The sequence below is a fragment of the Microcaecilia unicolor genome, chromosome 7, assembly GCF_901765095.1.
Source record: "Microcaecilia unicolor chromosome 7, aMicUni1.1, whole genome shotgun sequence".
Taxonomy (NCBI): Eukaryota; Metazoa; Chordata; class Amphibia; order Gymnophiona; family Siphonopidae; genus Microcaecilia; species Microcaecilia unicolor.
In genome coordinates, this window is record NC_044037.1 from 303,344,769 (window position 1) to 303,361,432 (window position 16,664).

General features: G+C 47.4%; 1 protein-coding gene across 1 annotated transcript in view; it reads right to left on the minus strand.

Moving 5' to 3' along the window:
- Positions 1 to 8,485: 8,485 nt before the first annotated feature.
- LOC115474647 (sterol 26-hydroxylase, mitochondrial-like) overlaps positions 8,486 to 16,664 on the minus strand; it is a 41,348-nt gene continuing 33,169 nt past the window's right edge. The window contains exons 7-9 of the mRNA XM_030210236.1: positions 15,422 to 15,503; positions 11,050 to 11,253; positions 8,486 to 8,812 (exon numbers count right to left, since the gene is read on the minus strand). Of these exons, the coding sequence (XP_030066096.1) occupies positions 8,696 to 8,812; positions 11,050 to 11,253; positions 15,422 to 15,503 (403 nt within the window). The 3' untranslated portion in view covers positions 8,486 to 8,695. The remainder of the gene's footprint in view (positions 8,813 to 11,049; positions 11,254 to 15,421; positions 15,504 to 16,664) is intronic.

Genomic DNA, 16,664 nt, shown 5'->3' on the forward strand with positions numbered 1-16,664 from the left:
AACAGCAGGAGTGTCAGAATCAAATCGATGAAGAGAATATATCACCCTAGCCCGCTGTGTTTTGACTTATTTGAAGTAGTCTAATCAAAACCTTAGTTCAACTAGAGAAGACAATGAGGGGCATAATCGAACGTGAACAACCATCTCTAAGGACATCCCGGTGAAGGGGTGGGGAAACCCGTATTATTGAAACAAGATGGGCGTCCATCTTTCGTTTTGATCATAGGAGCCAACTTTTCAAAATTATTAGGGGTGCTAAGCCCAATGGAAATAACCCTTCCTTGGACACATACAAGGACTTTTCTCAATATTGGGGATGCTCAAGCACCCCCAGAGTTGGCTCCTATGGTTTCGATAATACGGTCGGGGACGCCCAAATCTCAACATTTAGGTCGACCTTAGAGATGGTCGACCTTAATGTTGAGATGGTCAACCTTAGAGATGGTCGTCCTGGTTTTCGGCCATAATGGAAACCGAGGACGCCCATCTCAAAAACAACCAAATCCAAGCCCTTTGGTCGTGGGAGGAGCCAGCATTTGTACTGCACTGGTCCCCCTCACATGCCAGGACACCAACCAGGCACACTAGGGGGCACTGCAGTGGACTTCACAAATTGATCCTAGGTGCATAGCTCCCTTACCTTGGGTGCTGAGCCCCCCAAAACCCACTCCCCACAACTGTGCACCACTACCATAGCCCTAGGGGATGAAGGGGGGCACCTACATGTGGGTACAGTGGGTTTTGGGTGGGTTTTGGAGGGCTCCCATTTACCACCACAAGTGTAACAGGTGGGGGGGGGGATGGGCCTGGGTCCGCCTGCGTGAAGTGCACTGCACTCACTAAAACTGCTCCAGGGACCTGCATATGCTGTCAGGGAGCTGGGTATGACATTAGAGGCTGGCAAAAAAAAATGTTTTTAATTTTTTTTTGGGGGGGGGGCGTTGGTGACCACTGGAGGAGTATGGAGAGGTCATCTCCGATTTCCTCCGGTGGTCATCTGGTCAGTTTGGGCACCTTTTTGAGGCATGGTCATGAAAAAAAATGGACCAAGTTGACCAAATGCTCGTCAGGGACGCCCTTCTCTTTCCCATTATCGGCCGAGCACACCCATCTCTTAAGCACGCCCCAGTCCTGCCTTCGCTACGTCTCCACGCCTCTGACACGCCCCTGTGAACTTTGGTCATCCCGGCAACGGACTGCAGTTGAGGACACCCAAAATCGGCTTTCGATTATGCCGATTTGGGCAACCCTGAGAGAAGGGCGCCATTCTCCCATTTTGTGTCGAACGATGGCGCCCTTCTCTTTTGAAAATGCCCCTAAATGTTACAATAGTCCACTCTCTAAAGGCCGATAAAAATATTTTCTGATAGTTCTAAGTCTAAGTAAATAAAAAGTTTTTTTTTTTTTTTTTTTTTTTACTACTGAATCTACTTGATTTTTCATTGCGAGAGAGGCATCAAAGGAGAATTGGTCCCTACTAATGATACAACTTTGCAATCTCAATGGATTGTCACTAAAACCCAACCATAAAAATTAAGTTTTCTATCAATTTTAATTTATGAGATGAAATCCAGCGTTCTGACAGACAATTTTGAATGCTGTTCAGAGCTGTAGGCCACTCTTTTGAAACTGGATACAATACAGTAATATCATCTACATAAATAAAATAATTTTGCCTTAAGCTTTTCCAAAGCTACTCCTAAAGATTTTTTTTTTTTTTTTTTGTTACATTTGTACCCTGCGCTTTCCCACTCATGGCAGGCTCAATGCGGCTTACATGGGGCAATGGAGGGTTAAGTGACTTGCCCAGAGTCACAAGGAGCTGCCTGTGCCGGGAATCAAACTCAGTTCCTCAGGACCAAAGTCCACCACCCTAACCACTAGGCCACTCCTCCACTCAAAAAAAATTAAACAAGGTGAGGGATAACGGTGAGCCCTGTAGAATACCACAGGAGGTCCTCCAAGAATCAGCTAAAATACCATTCCATTTCACTCTATAAAATCGATTGGCTAAAAAAAAAACAACCTTGAAACCAGGTCAATACTACACCCTGGATTCCAAGGCCACTGAGAACTGTTAACATAAGATCACGACCTACTACATCAAATGCACTTGACAAATTGAATTGCGTATTGGGTAAGTCACACAGGGAGGCATAACTTTCTCTGTATTTTAAACTACAAGACCTCAAATTAGCCACAGAAGCTCCTGCCCGAGACTGGTCAGCAAGTCACTTCCCAGAACACTGCTAGTGCCTTCTCATAAGCTGGACACCCCACAGATAGCGCATACTGTAACTTTCCCTAACATCAAGCAAGGCCTAGATTTTAGACTTTGCTTTCTTCTTCTTGAGAATATGATTGTACCATTGGCCTAGGGTTACCATATGTCCGGAATTACCCGGACATGTCCTCTTTTTGAGGACATGTCCGGGCAACCGGGCGGATTTTGCCAATCTGCCCGTTTGTCTGGATTTCTGGAGAAACGGGCAGGCTGGTGGGCCTATAGGACGGCCCACCCACCAGCCTGCCCATTTCTCCAGAAATCTGGACAAACGGGTAGATTGCTAGCCTCCCCTCCCCTTACTTACTACTGCCCTGGTGGTCTAGTGACCTCTTCCACCTTCGGGGCAGGAAAGAGCCCCCTCTTTCCTGCTCGGAGCGCTGCCCTGCATGCATCCTTCCTGTTGGTGATCTCGGCGCCGATTCAAAATGGCAGCCGAGAGTTGAAGTGACCTCACGAGACTTCCACTCTGGGCGGCCATTTTGAATCGGGGCTCTTTCCTACCCCGAAGAGGTCACTAGACCACCAGGGCAGTAGTAAAGTAAGGGGAGGGGGTGACGGGGAGGGGGGGTGAGTGACAGGGGGGAGCGGAAAATGTGACAGGGGCGGAGCAAGGGCATGAAAGGGGGTGGGGTGGGTGTGAAAGGGGGTGGGGTGGGGTGTGTGGTGGGGGCGGGGCATGTGTCCTCCTTTTGGGGGGACAAAATATGGTAACCTTACATTGGCCAGGCCCCAGGAAAGGGTACCCTCTCACCCCATGTAGGGGTCACTGTTTTGAAAACAGCCCTAATTCTGTAGGGGAATATCACATTCCAGGAGGAGAACCTAAATGTTTAGGGAAATATGGCTATCCCCAGGATAGTAACATAGTAAATGATGGCAGATAAAGACCTTCCCCCAACATCCCACTAAGGAACATGGCAGCCATTTTGACCAAGGCCTGGGTGGGAGTAGAAGGAGACTGCGCCTGCCCAAGGCCATTGAGCTATCAAACAAGGTCTTGGGATGCTGGGGGAGGGGAGGCCTTTGTGGGGGAGGATGTTTTCTCTAGGGGGCGGAGTTTTAAGGACAGGGGTGGTGTTTAAGAACAGGGTGGGATTGGAGCTTAACGATAGGGTTTGGTGTTGGGGAGGAATGAGAGGGATGATGGAGAGATCTGATGTGCAGGGGGATCGGATGGTGGGGAGAGATGTGCAGGAGGGTGGGGCATTTTGACAGTGCTCATCATAGGCACCGTGGGTGCTGTGGGTGCTTGAGCACCCCCAATATTTCGCCGACCGGAAGTTCCCAAAGTCCCTCCCTCCGAGTTCCAGTGCCCCCCCCCCCGCTCCTCCATCCCTCCCTCCCTCCGAGTTCCAGGGCCCTCACCCTCGCCCCTCCATCCCTCCCTTCCTCCGTCCGTCCAAATTTTAAAATCCATCTTCTTACCTCGTCGGGGTGTTACGGCGCCAGCTGCACATAGTGAGAAAAGCGTGCAGGCTTGCGCTTCAGCCTTCCTTCGTCTGTCTCTCAGCTCTGGTCCCGCCCTCATTTCCTGTTTCCGCAAGGGCGGGACCAGAGCTGAGAGACAGACAAAGGAAGGCTGAAGCGCAAGCCTGCACGCTTTTCACTATGTGCAGCTGGCGCTGTAACACCCCGACGAGGTAAGAAGATGTATTTTAAAATTTGGACGGACGGAGGGAGGGAGGGATGGAGGGGCGAGGGCGGGGGGCCCTGGAACTCAGAGGGAGGGATGGACAGACAGGCGGGGGGGGGGGGGGGGGCCCTGGAACTCAGGGGGGAGGGGGGAATGCACCACCTCTTAAAAAAAAAAAAATTGAGCACCCCCAATCATTTAAAAAGTCGGCTCCTATGGTGCTCATGGCTATTACTTATTTATTTCATGGGGGCTGCTGACCCTGGACTGACAGCTGCCTTGCTACTAGATTGCTGGTAACATAGTAATATAGTAAATGACGGCAGATAAAGACCTGTACGGTCCATCTAGTCTGCCCAACAAGAAAAACTCATGGTTTATCACTTTATGTGATACTTTATACCCGAGTTTGATTTGTCCTTGCCGTTCTCAGGGCACAAACCGTAGAAGTCTGTCCAGCACTGTTCTTGTACTAAAAGTTCTGAAGTTAACGTCGAAGCCCCTTAAAATTTACACTGCAGCCCATCTATATCTTTTCAGTCACGATGAGGGCACAGACTGTAAAAGTCTGCCCAGCACTGGTTTTGCTTCTCAATTACCGGTGTTGTCACCCAATCTCTGAAGTGTGCAGTATGTAGGGGATTTTTTTACACTGACCTCTGGATCCCAACTCTACTCTGTTTGCCAGCAATAAGGACGCCAATAGGAACCACACCTATGCAAATGAAGATTTATGCTAAATTGCCAACAGGAAATTAGCAAAGGTTGCAATATTTCCCTTACCAGTAATTTCATGCCTAACTTCTTAACTTCCTATAACAACTAATCAATAAATTCCTAATGAAACATCAAAAAGTCTGATTTATACTTTACCAAATGCAGGAGAATATTCTTAGATGATCCGTTGCCCCGAGAATGCTATGCAACAGCCATATAAACTTTTGGGGCAGATAGACATAGTCTGGTCTGTTCCTGGAAAGTCTCTGCAACAAGGTAGTTGAATAAATTCTTACAGCGCAGGTTCCAGTCAGCCAATCCTTCAGGGGGTGAGCCATGTATGCGGCAAAGTCCGTGAATCTCGGTGTTGCCTAGAAGACAGCACAAGGTATTCCTGCCAAACGTGACCTGGGTAAACCTGTGAACTACCCAAGAACTAAATATGGCAGAAAGCTAAGTAAAGGAAAACAGCAAACCCCCCCCCCCCCACCCCAAATAAGTGGCACAGAAGTGCAGTGTAGCACTGGAATTCGTTGCTGGAGAACGTGGTGAAGGCGGTTAGCTTGGCAGAGTTTAAAAAGGGGTTAGACGGTTTCCTAAAGGACAACCCCATAAACCACTACTAAATGGACTTGGGAAAAATCCACAATTCCAGGAATAACATGTATAGAATGCCGGGGCGTAGCCAGATGACAGATTTTGGGTGGGCCAGGGCAAGAAGTGGGTGGGCACCAAGTGTTCTCCCCGCCCCCCCCCCTCCACTGCCAAAAAAATATCTCAGCTGGCGGGAAAACGCTTCTTCCCACCTTGGCAGTCTGCAGCAGGCATGTGCTGAAAACTGAGCATGTGCAGGTGCCGGTATCGTGGGGAGCAGCATTTTCGTTACCACCAGGGGGAAGTCTTCAGCTACCGGAGCTTGAGATCCCCACCAGCTACTGCTAAATGTGTGCTACTGTTGGGCGGGCCCCTGCCCACCCAGGCCCACCTGTGGCTACGCCACTGATAGAATGTTTGTACGTTTGGGAAGCTCGCCAGGTGCCCTTGGCCTGGATTGGCCGCTGTCGGGGACAGGATGCTGGGCTCGATGAACCCTTGGTCTTTTCCCAGTGTGGCATTACTTATGTACTTATGTCCTCTACTTGGCTCACTTTTATTACTTAGAGCAGTGATTTAACCTATTGTGATGTCATAGTGGCTCATTCCACCAATAAGAGCCAACCTCATTAGTGATGTCACAATGGCTTGATTGTATAGAATGTTTGTACGTTTGGGAAGCTCGCCAGGTGCCCTTGGCCTGGATTGGCCGCTGTCGTGGACAGGATGCTGGGCTCGATGGACCCTTGGTCTTTTCCCAGTGTGGCATTACTTATGTACTTATGAGAGAGCGAGCACAAATAGCAGGTCTGTGACTCTTCTTGCAAATGAGTATATTTGCTGTTATTAGTGCTGTGTGCAGACTACAACTGAACTCTGGAAACAGTCTCTGTGGTTAGTTGGATTGGAATTAGCAGAACCAATCAGCTCTTCGCTATCATGTGGAAATCATATGAACAGCATTCTTCGGTGCTCAGAGACAGAATGCAGAAGCTCCAAAGCTGAATGAAAATACAGACTGGTTTTCTTGGCTACACACATGCTGGAAGCTTTAAGGCACTGGTTTAGCAAGGCCACAGTAGGGAAATAAACATGCTGTCCTCGATTCTTCACACACACAGACAGAATGGCCAAAACTGCAGTGTCAGAAGTACACAGTGAGTTGCAGTAAAATCCATGTGTATTTAGTTTTGGCCTCATCTCTCTATATAAAATGCACCTCCAACGTTCTAATGAAGCCGGAACTTCCATAGTTGTATAGATCAATTTTCCCCCATGAGTGTCTGCCCCGCCTTCGCGTCACAACGTGATGACGTCGAGGACGGAGCACTGACACTCACCCAATCGCATCGCTGAGCCACCCTCGCGTCAAACCGTCACGACGTCGAGGGCGGGTAATGAAAAAAGAAAAAAACAAAAGAGGACTTCGTTCGCGCCGCAATGCCGCCACGCGCCCCCTCCAAACATTTCAGGAGAAAGGTTCGGACCACACGTCACCGTTTTCTTTTCTCTCAGAGGATCTCGCCTGCATGCTGCGTTTTCGCGGGCCACTGCACTGGCAGTGGCAGACACCTGGCAATGGCGCTGCAGGAACCCGCACTAACGCACTGCAGGCTGCTGGAGGGAGTGATGTGGGGTGGGTGGCTGGCTGGGAAAACCGTGCAACTGGGATGCAAAACCCTGGAACTGGGAGGGAGGGAGGACCCTGCAACTGGGAGGGGGGACCCTGGAAATGGGTGGGTGGGAGGGAGGCAGGAAGGGAGGGGGAGGGAAAACACTTGAACTGGGAAGGAAAACCCTAGAACTGGGACCCCAAACCCTGCAACTGGGAGGGAGGGAGGGAGGGAGGGACAGCACCCTGGAACTGGTAGGGAGAGAGTGTGGGGGGGGGGGGGAACCCTCGGAACTGGGAGGGAGGGGAGGGGAGCCCCTGCCACACACTCTCATTCTCACACACACACTCTCGCACCCAGTCTCACTCTCTCTGTCACACACACTCACACATTCACTCTCTATCACACACTCACTCTCACACACACTCTGTCAAACACACACACTCCAAGGAAAACCTTGCTAGCGCCCATTTCATTGCTTTCTGAAACGGGCCTTTTATCCTAGTAAACATATAAATGGTAGGTTGTGGCCTATGTTTTGAACTCTAATAGGAGTGCTACAGAAAGCTAAAGGACACACACTGGACACTGGACAGAACCTATCACAAGAAAAACAAAAAAAATAAAGAATTTGTGTGGCAGAAAAGATCTCAGAACTTGTTAGACACCTAGAAAATTGTGTTTACTTTTATGGTTAAATATCGCTTTCATAGGTCACAAACTTATGCTAATTTAATGTTAAACTATTTATATAAAGAAGATGGGTTTTTGACCTATAAAAGAGACATATAGCCAAAAGCCAGACAATTTTCTAGGTGTCTAACAGCTTCTGAGTTCTTTTCCTCCTCAAACCTTCTTGACTTTTCGGTTTTGTTCTGGTAACAATTGTGCAATCCTTCATTTAATAGCGATTACTGAACTATTGAGCAACCCCTCGGAAATTAAATGTTTTGGGGGAAAACACGAGATCTTTGGTTGCCTCTCTCCATGCTGGGACCCTTGTGGAGAGGGGATGAATTCAAGAATCTAAGGCTGAACTACGTGGAGGTTTCTGCTGGTACACGCATTAGCTGGGAAGTGGAGGACTGCTCCAGGTGGGAAGCAGGACAACACACCTACAAAGATCTGGCTTGAAAAGCTGCTTTCATAAAAACAGGCTTAATTTGCATCTACTTATTAGGCACATGGAAACCATTCAGTATATGTCCCAGGGGTGTAGCCAGACCTTGTGGAAGGAGGGGGCCAGAGCCCGATGTGGAGGGGCACATTTTGGTCTGCCGCCGCTCCCCACCCACTGCCGCAGCAAATACCATGGCTGGCGGGGGTCCACAATCCCTGCCAGCTGAAGCCTTGTCCAGCGCCGGTCTCCGGTGCCTCTGCATCGCCTGCCCTGCTCTGTCTTCCCCTCACGTCCGGCACGCTCAATTTCACTAACAGAGCGTGCCGGACGTGAGGGGAAGACAGAGCAGGGCAGGCAATGCGGTGGTGCCGGAGACCAGCGCTGGACAAGGCTTCAGCTGGCGGGGGTTGGGGACCCCTGCCAGCAAAGCCGGGGGCCCAGAGGAAATTTGGGGGGGGGGGGCCCAGACCCCCGTGGCCCCAAGTAGCTACGTCACTGATATGTCCAGAGGATGTAACTAGTGAACAGTACATACATGTTTTATAAACAGCCATGAAGAATACATTTTACAATACACAGGCACCTCCAGGCAGCAGGCGCATGTGCCCATGAAGAGAGTTTACAGTCCGAAGTGAATGCTGCTTCGCTACTTGACATACGATACAGTGGGATGCGGAAGAGCATCTGCATCTGAGTGAGAGTGGTCAATCCTCCTTTCCACATGATAACAGTCATTTCCTGGAGAAGAATTGCAGGTTGATGGGGCTTCCAGGGATCATCAGTGTCCGGGTTTTGGGTTCCACCTTGCCACCAGCAGGATCAGGTAGAACCCGAAATTCCTTCATAATCTGTAGGAGAACATAAAAATTGTAAAGTTGGGCCAGGCTAAAGGCTCTCCATCTTGCCCCGTGTGCCCTGTCTGAGGCAGGCCATGTGCGGAAGTGTCCACTCCTGGTCACCCCTTACCCTTCTCTCCTTTCCAGAAGTCATGATTCAGGGATTTTAAAAATCTGGGTAATGCCCCCATTATTATATTAAAATAGCGTCTGACTAATTTCTCTATCAATGTGTCAATCTTCCGCCTAGACCGATATGCTCATATCACCCCTCTCCTCAAGTCACTTCACTGGCTTCCGATCAGGTACCACATTCAGTTCAAGCTTCTCCTTTTAACCTACAAATGCACTCGATCTGCAGCCCCTCATTACCTCTCTACCCTCATCTCCCCTTACACTCCTACCCGTAACCTCCGCTCACAGGACAAATCCCTCCTCTCAGTACCCTTCTCCACCACCGCCAATTCCAGGCTCCGCCCTTTCTGCCTCACCTCTCCCTTTGCTTGGAATAAACTCCCTGAGTCCATATGCCAAGCCCCCTCCCTGCCCATCTTCAAATCCTTGCTCAAAGCCCACCTCCTTCAATGTCGCTTTCGGCACCTAACCACTACACCTCTACTCAGGAAATCTAGACTGCCCCAACTTGACATTTCGCCCATTAGATTGTAAGCTCCTTGGAGCAGGGACTGTCCTTTTTTGTTAAACTGTACAGCGCTGCATAACCCTAGTAGCGCTTTAGAAGTGTTAAGTAGTAGTAGTAATTCCCTTTATAAAACCCATTTATACTATTTATCAATGGGGTAACGTCTGTGTTTGTTTTAAATCTGCCCCAACAAAGAGAGAGCACTGCAATTATATCAAGAAAATTAGAAATAAAGAATAACGCAGCCCAAAATTATTGCCGAAGGGTTTCCCACATGTCAATGTCACCACAACTAAGTATTCAAAATCCGGAAAATAAATAGTGATTAAAAAAAGACCAGTGAAAAATTGCTGACAGTCTTTGAATGGAAACGGCGTCTGCATAGGAGCCTTTTCCCTATCATCGGTCTAGAAAATAAAACCAGCTCCTCTTGTAGTTTTCCAGCTTCCATGATACTCTGCACCTCCATCACATCTCCCCTCAGTCCTCCATTTTCCAAGCAGAAGGGCCCTGATGTTTCAAGCCTCTCCTCAGATGGCCGTCCTCCCAGCCACCTGATTTAATATACACTTACAAACAGTTATAGTGAAAGGTTTGAGGTACTTTATTGGAGTAGCTGAGGGTTGGCATTGCTAGCAATACTGAAGTTACTCAGGAAAAGAGAAGCCAGGGGCGTAGCAAGACTTCGGTGGGAGGGGGGTCCAGAGCCCGAGGTGAGGGGGCACATTTTAGCCCCCACCCCCGGTGCCGCTGACCCCCCCTGCCACCACCACCTTTGACCCCACCAGCGCCAACCCTTTTGAGCCCCTCTTCCCGCCGCCGCCAACCCTCCCAACCCCCACCAGTCGAAGTCCTCTTCTCCGGCGCGGCCGCATTGCTGATCTGCAAGGGCAGGCTTCTGTTTCTGTGAGTCTGACGTCCTGCATGTAAGTGGGCTTCTGTTTCTGAGTCACAGAACTGATCTGTACGTGCAGGACGTCGGAAACAGAAGGAAGCATTTTGCAGGAAGAAGAGGACCTCGGCTGGTGGGGGTTGGGGTCCCCCGCCAGCAAAGGTAGGCGACGGCGGGTTGGCGGCGGGAGAGGGGGGGTCGAGAGGGTCGTCGGCAGGGGGGAGGCAAAGTTGGTGGTGGTGGCAGCAATGGCGGGGGGGGGGGCTAAAATGTGCCCCCTCACCTCGGGCTCTGGACCCCCCTTCCGCCGAAGTCTGGCTACGCCCCTGTTAGAACGATTAGATTTTTAAAAATATTTTTGTTGTGGATAATAATAAAGTGAATGAAAATTGTGAAAAAGTAGTCACTAGATTGTTATTTAATTCATATATTGTGACCAAAGTGAAATATGAGGTGCTCATAAGGAAAGAGAAGTTACAATGAATATGCATGAGCTAGATTTACATACCAAGGGGACAGTACATGTAAATCTCTCATGCATATTTCATTGTAGATATCCTGAAAAACCAACTGGCTGGGTGTGCGTCCCGAGGACTGGTTTGAGAACCGCTGCCTTACAGAAGAATCATACGTGTGATGGATCAGAGGTTAGACTGCCAAGTCTGAACCTGAAGCAAGTTGCTGTCTCTAGCTGAAGGATTCAAAGACACATACCCTTGATAATGCAAAGTACATCTCCAGTTCCGCAACTCTCTTCCCTACGCAGGCTCGCAGGCCTACCCCAAAGGGAATGGAGCTGAATGGGTGATGCTTGAACTTCTCCTCCCCTCTCAGCCAGCGCTCGGGCCTGAACTTGGATGGTTCTGGGAAGTGTTTCTCCTCATGTGAAGCTGCATAGTGACAGAGGTGGAACTGTGTCTGGGAAGCAAAGAGGCAAGAAAGGTAAAAGAAACTCATGGACTCAGACTCCACGGGAAACTAGATTAAAAAAATACAGACACATATCTTCTATGGGCCACGCGTGCAAGCATATTCCACTTGGAGATGCAGGTTAAGTACCACGTCCGTACATACAACACGTATCTGCAAACATTCACACACACACACTGCACGTCTGCAGGGCATGAAGACAGTATTTATGTAGGCCGCTCTACAAGATGTGCCTGGAGACTCTCCTATCATTTTCAGTTTTAAAAAGCTTATTATGCCTTAAATAAGTTGGTTAGGCTTAAGTTAGTGGACGAGTAGCCTAATGTTTAGAGCAGTAGGGTGTGAACTAGAAAGATCAGGGTATGAATTTCAGGGCCACTCCTGGTGGCCTTGGGCAGTTCACTTAACCCTCGATTGCCTCATGTACAAACTCAGATTGTGAGTCCTCTGGGGACAGGGAAGTACCTACTGCACCTGAATGCAACTTACCTTGAACTACTCAAGGCATGAGCTAAATAAAATAATTCACCAGCCCCTCTGGCATTTTTTACCCAATCACAGGCCCTCTTTCAGGATCTCCATGTCAATACCCAATCAAAGGTCAAATATATACTTCAAAACCAAGGCATCTTTAGCAGTGGCGTGGCCAGGGCCCACCCACATAGGGCTCAGGCCCACCCAACAGTAGTATACGTTTAGCGGTAGCTGGTGGGGATCCCAATCTCTGCCAGCTGAAGACTTCCCCCTGATGTTAATGAAAATGCTGCTCTCCACGATACTGGCACCTGCGCATGCTCAGTTTTCAGCGCATGTCTGCTGCAGACTGCCAAGGTGGAGAGAAGCATTTTCCTACCAGCTGAGATATTTTTTTGGTGCGGTGGAGAACACTTGGCGCTCACCCACTTCTTGCCTAGGCCCACCAAAATCTGCTGTCTGGCTACGCCCCCGACCTTTAGTGCCACCCTTTTGATATGATGATCACTTCACATTTTAAGGAATGGGCATGATTATTTTTCAGGTCACACTCTTACGAAACCTAATATATCACAGAATAATTTGAACGAGATACTCATTGCCCTCGGCAGACTCATGGGTTGATGCTCAAAACATAACACCTAGCACTAGAGGTGATCAGCGCTGCACTAGCACCAGCGTTAGTGAACACAGATGAATTCTTAGAGACTCTAGCGCGGGGTTACAACAAGCACGTCAAAGATTAGCGCAAACAGCGGAACAGTGAACAAAACAAAGTCGCACTTACTACTGAAAAACTAATGCCAGCTCGGAGCAGGTTTTAGAGTGTTGGAGAAGATTTCTCCTGATTCTTTCTTTAAAATCTGCCAGTTTTGATTTCTTTTGGAAATGGAAAAAAGCCCGTGCAAACCTGTAAGCGCCGGTACCACAAAATAAACGTGTGCGAGTCCGAGCAAATCCGAAAGTGAAAGCACACATTAGGACCCGTTTCCTGCGTTTAAATACAAGCCTTCGAAAAAAAAAAAAAAAATCAAAAGTTTATATTTAAAAGGCGCAGAAAACAAGTGCTAATGTGTGGTTCGCTTTCGGGTTTGCCAGGCGCATGCGCACAGGAGCTGAGCTTACCTGAAACTCTTTTGTGCTTTCACCAAGCAGGTTCCCCCCCCCCCCCCCCCCCCACTTGCTTTTGCTTTTACAGTGCACATGTAATTTGAATACCATTTCTTCTGAGCACTGGAGAACTAGTTTTCTGCACTTTTCCGGCGGTCTGGGTACTGCGCTGTTGGCGTTACCATGGGTGTTCAGAGCAGCGGTGGCTTAAAGGGTAACACACTGGTCTCTGAACTGTGCATTGTGGTTTCAAATCTAGCTCCAGTGTCTTGGGGCTCTCACTGTATGAGTGTTGTTTTGGGTTAAAAAAAAATTTTAGACAAATTCCTGGAGGAAATGTCTATAGTCTACTATTGAGACAGACATGGGAACCACCTGTTTGCCCTGGGATTTGTAGCATGGAATCTTGTCACTCTTTAGGATTCCGGAATCTTGCTATTCTTTGGGGTTCTACATGGAATGTTGCTACTCTGAGCTTCCACATGGAATCTTGTCAGTCTTTAGGATTCCAGAACCTTGCTATTCTTTGGGGTTCTACATGGAATGTTGCTACTCTGAGCTTCCACATGGAATCTTGTCAGTCTTTAGGATTCCAGAACCTTGCTATTCTTTGGGGTTCTACATGGAATGTTGCTACTCTGAGCTTCCACATGGAATCTTGTCAGTCTTTAGGATTCCAGAACCTTGCTATTCTTTGGGGTTCTACATGGAATGTTGCTACTATTTGAGTTTCTGCATGGAATCTTGTCATTCTTTAGGATTCCAGAATCTTGCTATTCTTTGGGGTTCTACATGGAATGTTGCTACTCTTTGAGATTCTGCATGGAATCTTGTCATTCTTTAGGATTCCGGAATCTTGCTATTCTTTGGGGTTCTACATAGAATGTTGTTACGCTTTGAGTTTCTGCATGGAATCTTGTCACTCTTTAAGATTCCAGAATCTTGCTATTCTTTGGGGCTCTACATGGAATGTTGCTACTATTTGAGTTTCTGCATTGAATCTTGTCACTCTTTAGGATTCCAGAATTTTGCTATTCTTTGGGGTTCTACATGGAATGTTGCTACTATTTTTCTGCATGGAATCTTGTCACTCTTTAGGATTCCAGAATCTTGCTATTCTTTGGGGTCCTACATGGAATGTTGTTACTATTTGAGTTCCTGCATGGAATCTTGTCACTCTTTAGGATTTTAGAATCTTGTCATTATTTGGGGTTCTACATGGAATGTAGCTACTCTTTGAGCTTCTGCATGGAATCTTGTCACTCTTTAGGATTCCATAATCTCGCTATTGTTTGAGGTCCTACATGGAATGTTGCTACTCTGAGATTCTGCATAGAATCTTGTCACTCTTTAGGATTCCAGAATCTTGCTATTCTTTGGGGTTCTACATGGAATTATTATTATTATTATTAACATTTGTATAGCGCTACCAGATGCATGCAGCGCTGAACACCTGACATAGAGAGACAGTCCCTGTTCAATAGAGCTTACAATCTAAAAATAATACAGACAGTCAAGACAATTAAGGGCGAGGGAGTACTGGGTGAGAAGGAACAAGGGGAGGCAATTGAGTAGTAGCTAGGAGCCAAAAGCAGTGGTGAAAAGGTGGGTTTTCAGCATAGATTTGAAAGCAGGTAGAGATGGAGCTAGACATACAGGCTCAGGAAGTTTATTCCAGGCATACGGAGCCACGAGGGAAAAGGAACGAAGCCTGGAGTTAGCAGTGGAGGAGTGTTATTCTTTGGGGTCCTACATGGAATGTTGCTACTCTGAGATTCTGCATGGAATCCTGTCAATCTTTAAGATTCCAGAATCTTGCTATTCTTTGGGGTTCTACATGGAATGTTGTTACTATTTGAGTTCCTGCATGGAATCTTGTCACTCTTTAGGATTTTAGAATCTTGTCATTATTTGGGGTTCTACATGGAATGTAGCTACACTTTGAGCTTCCGCATGGAATCTTGTCACTATTTAGGATTCCAGAATCTTGCTATTCATTGGGATTCTACGTAGAATGTTGCTACTATTTGAATTTCTGCATGGGATCTTGTCACTCTTCAGGATTCCAGAATCTTGCTATTCTTTGGGGTTCTACATAGAATGTTGTTACGCTTTGAGTTTCTGCATGGAATCTTGTCACTCTTTAAGATTCCAGAATCTTGCTATTCTTTGGGGTTCTACATGGAATGTTGTTACTATTTGAGATCCTGCATGGAATCTTGTCACTCTTTAGGATTTTAGAATCGTCATTATTTGGGGTTCTACATGGAATGTAGCTACACTTTGAGCTTCCGCATGAAATCTTGTCACTATTTAGGATTCCAGAATCTTGCTACTCTTTGGGATTCTACGTAGAATGTTGCTACTATTTGAATTTCTGCATGGGATTTTGTCACTCTTTAGGATTCCAGAATCTTGCTATTGTTTGAGGTCCTACATGGAATGTTGCTACTCAGATTCTGCATGAAAAGGGAAAGCACCTCAATTTACACATATGTCTACTATATTCCTATGCATTCTTATGCTGTTGTTGCCTTTCTACTACAGAGAGAACATTCTGATGTTTACCTACCTTTTTGGGGAAGAAGTAATCATCCACCACAATTTCATTCTCCACCACCCAGCGTCCGTTACCTGGGACCACAGGGTAGAGCCTGTAAGGAGGGGGAGCATGTTGTGTTTCTAAAGAGCAGTCAGTCAGCAAAAGTAACCTTGGATTTTAAAATTACTTTAAAAAAATGTAAATTTAAACATTAGGGAAATTATAATGACTTGCAATTTAGCAACTTTCACTCAAGAAGCTCCAGCGTACATTGCAGGTTATTTATTTAGGGCTAGATGCACTAAAAATCATTAGAGCCCTTCCCTTACCGATTCCCTTAGCATGCATCAAGGAATAGGAATGCAAATGATCTGCTCGTTGTAGCTCACTTGCATTCTCTATTCCATCGGTAAACAGTCGGCCAGTCAGCCGGTCGAGCATGCGCAGAGCAGCCAAGTGTTATTCTGGCTGCTCTGCGCATGCCAAATACGCCTCCCTGTGCCTCCCGAAAGGAAGACGCCGCGCCGTTCACCTCCTCCACGGAGTGCTGCAAGAAGGCTCCGATCCTAAGGAGAGTGCACTTGAGTACGCCCATCGAAAAAGACGTCCTTTTTGGCCATCGTTCCCCCCCCAATAATAAAACCGTCCTTTTTGGACGTGCTTCACTCAGCTGAGAGACCTGGAAGTCTCTGAGCCAATCACAGCGTGTTTGCTTGTTTTTCCAAAAAATAAAAATATTGTCATCTGCATCAAACATAAATAACAGTCCAGTTCATTAACAGGCTTCAAAGTAGAAAATGACACGGGGACAAAGTTTGTCCCCATCCCTGTGGGCTCTGTCCCCATCCCATCCCCATGAGTTCTGTCCCTGTCCCCATTCCTGCGGTTCACCATCCCCGTATCATTCTCCACGTAGCACCTTTCACTTCATCTCTAATGCTTCACATCTAGTTATCAACACCCGATGATCTACAAGGTTGAAAGTACTTCATAAATCTAATAACACCATTAACATCTTCTGTCCTTATCAAAATAGGCCATCATCATATCCATTACTGATAATAGTACTGTGCTATTTTTACAGTCAGATTGTTGAATACCTAATCCCTGTGATCTGTTTGGGAGGGGGGGGCGTGGAATCTCAACCGGATGAATACCACTCTCTCTAGTACTTTAGCTACATATGGATGATTGGCGATACATTCACAATTTTACCTGTTGTCTTATGACTCTCTGCTTCAAGGCCAGCACCCTTTCTCTCCGTCAGAGAGGA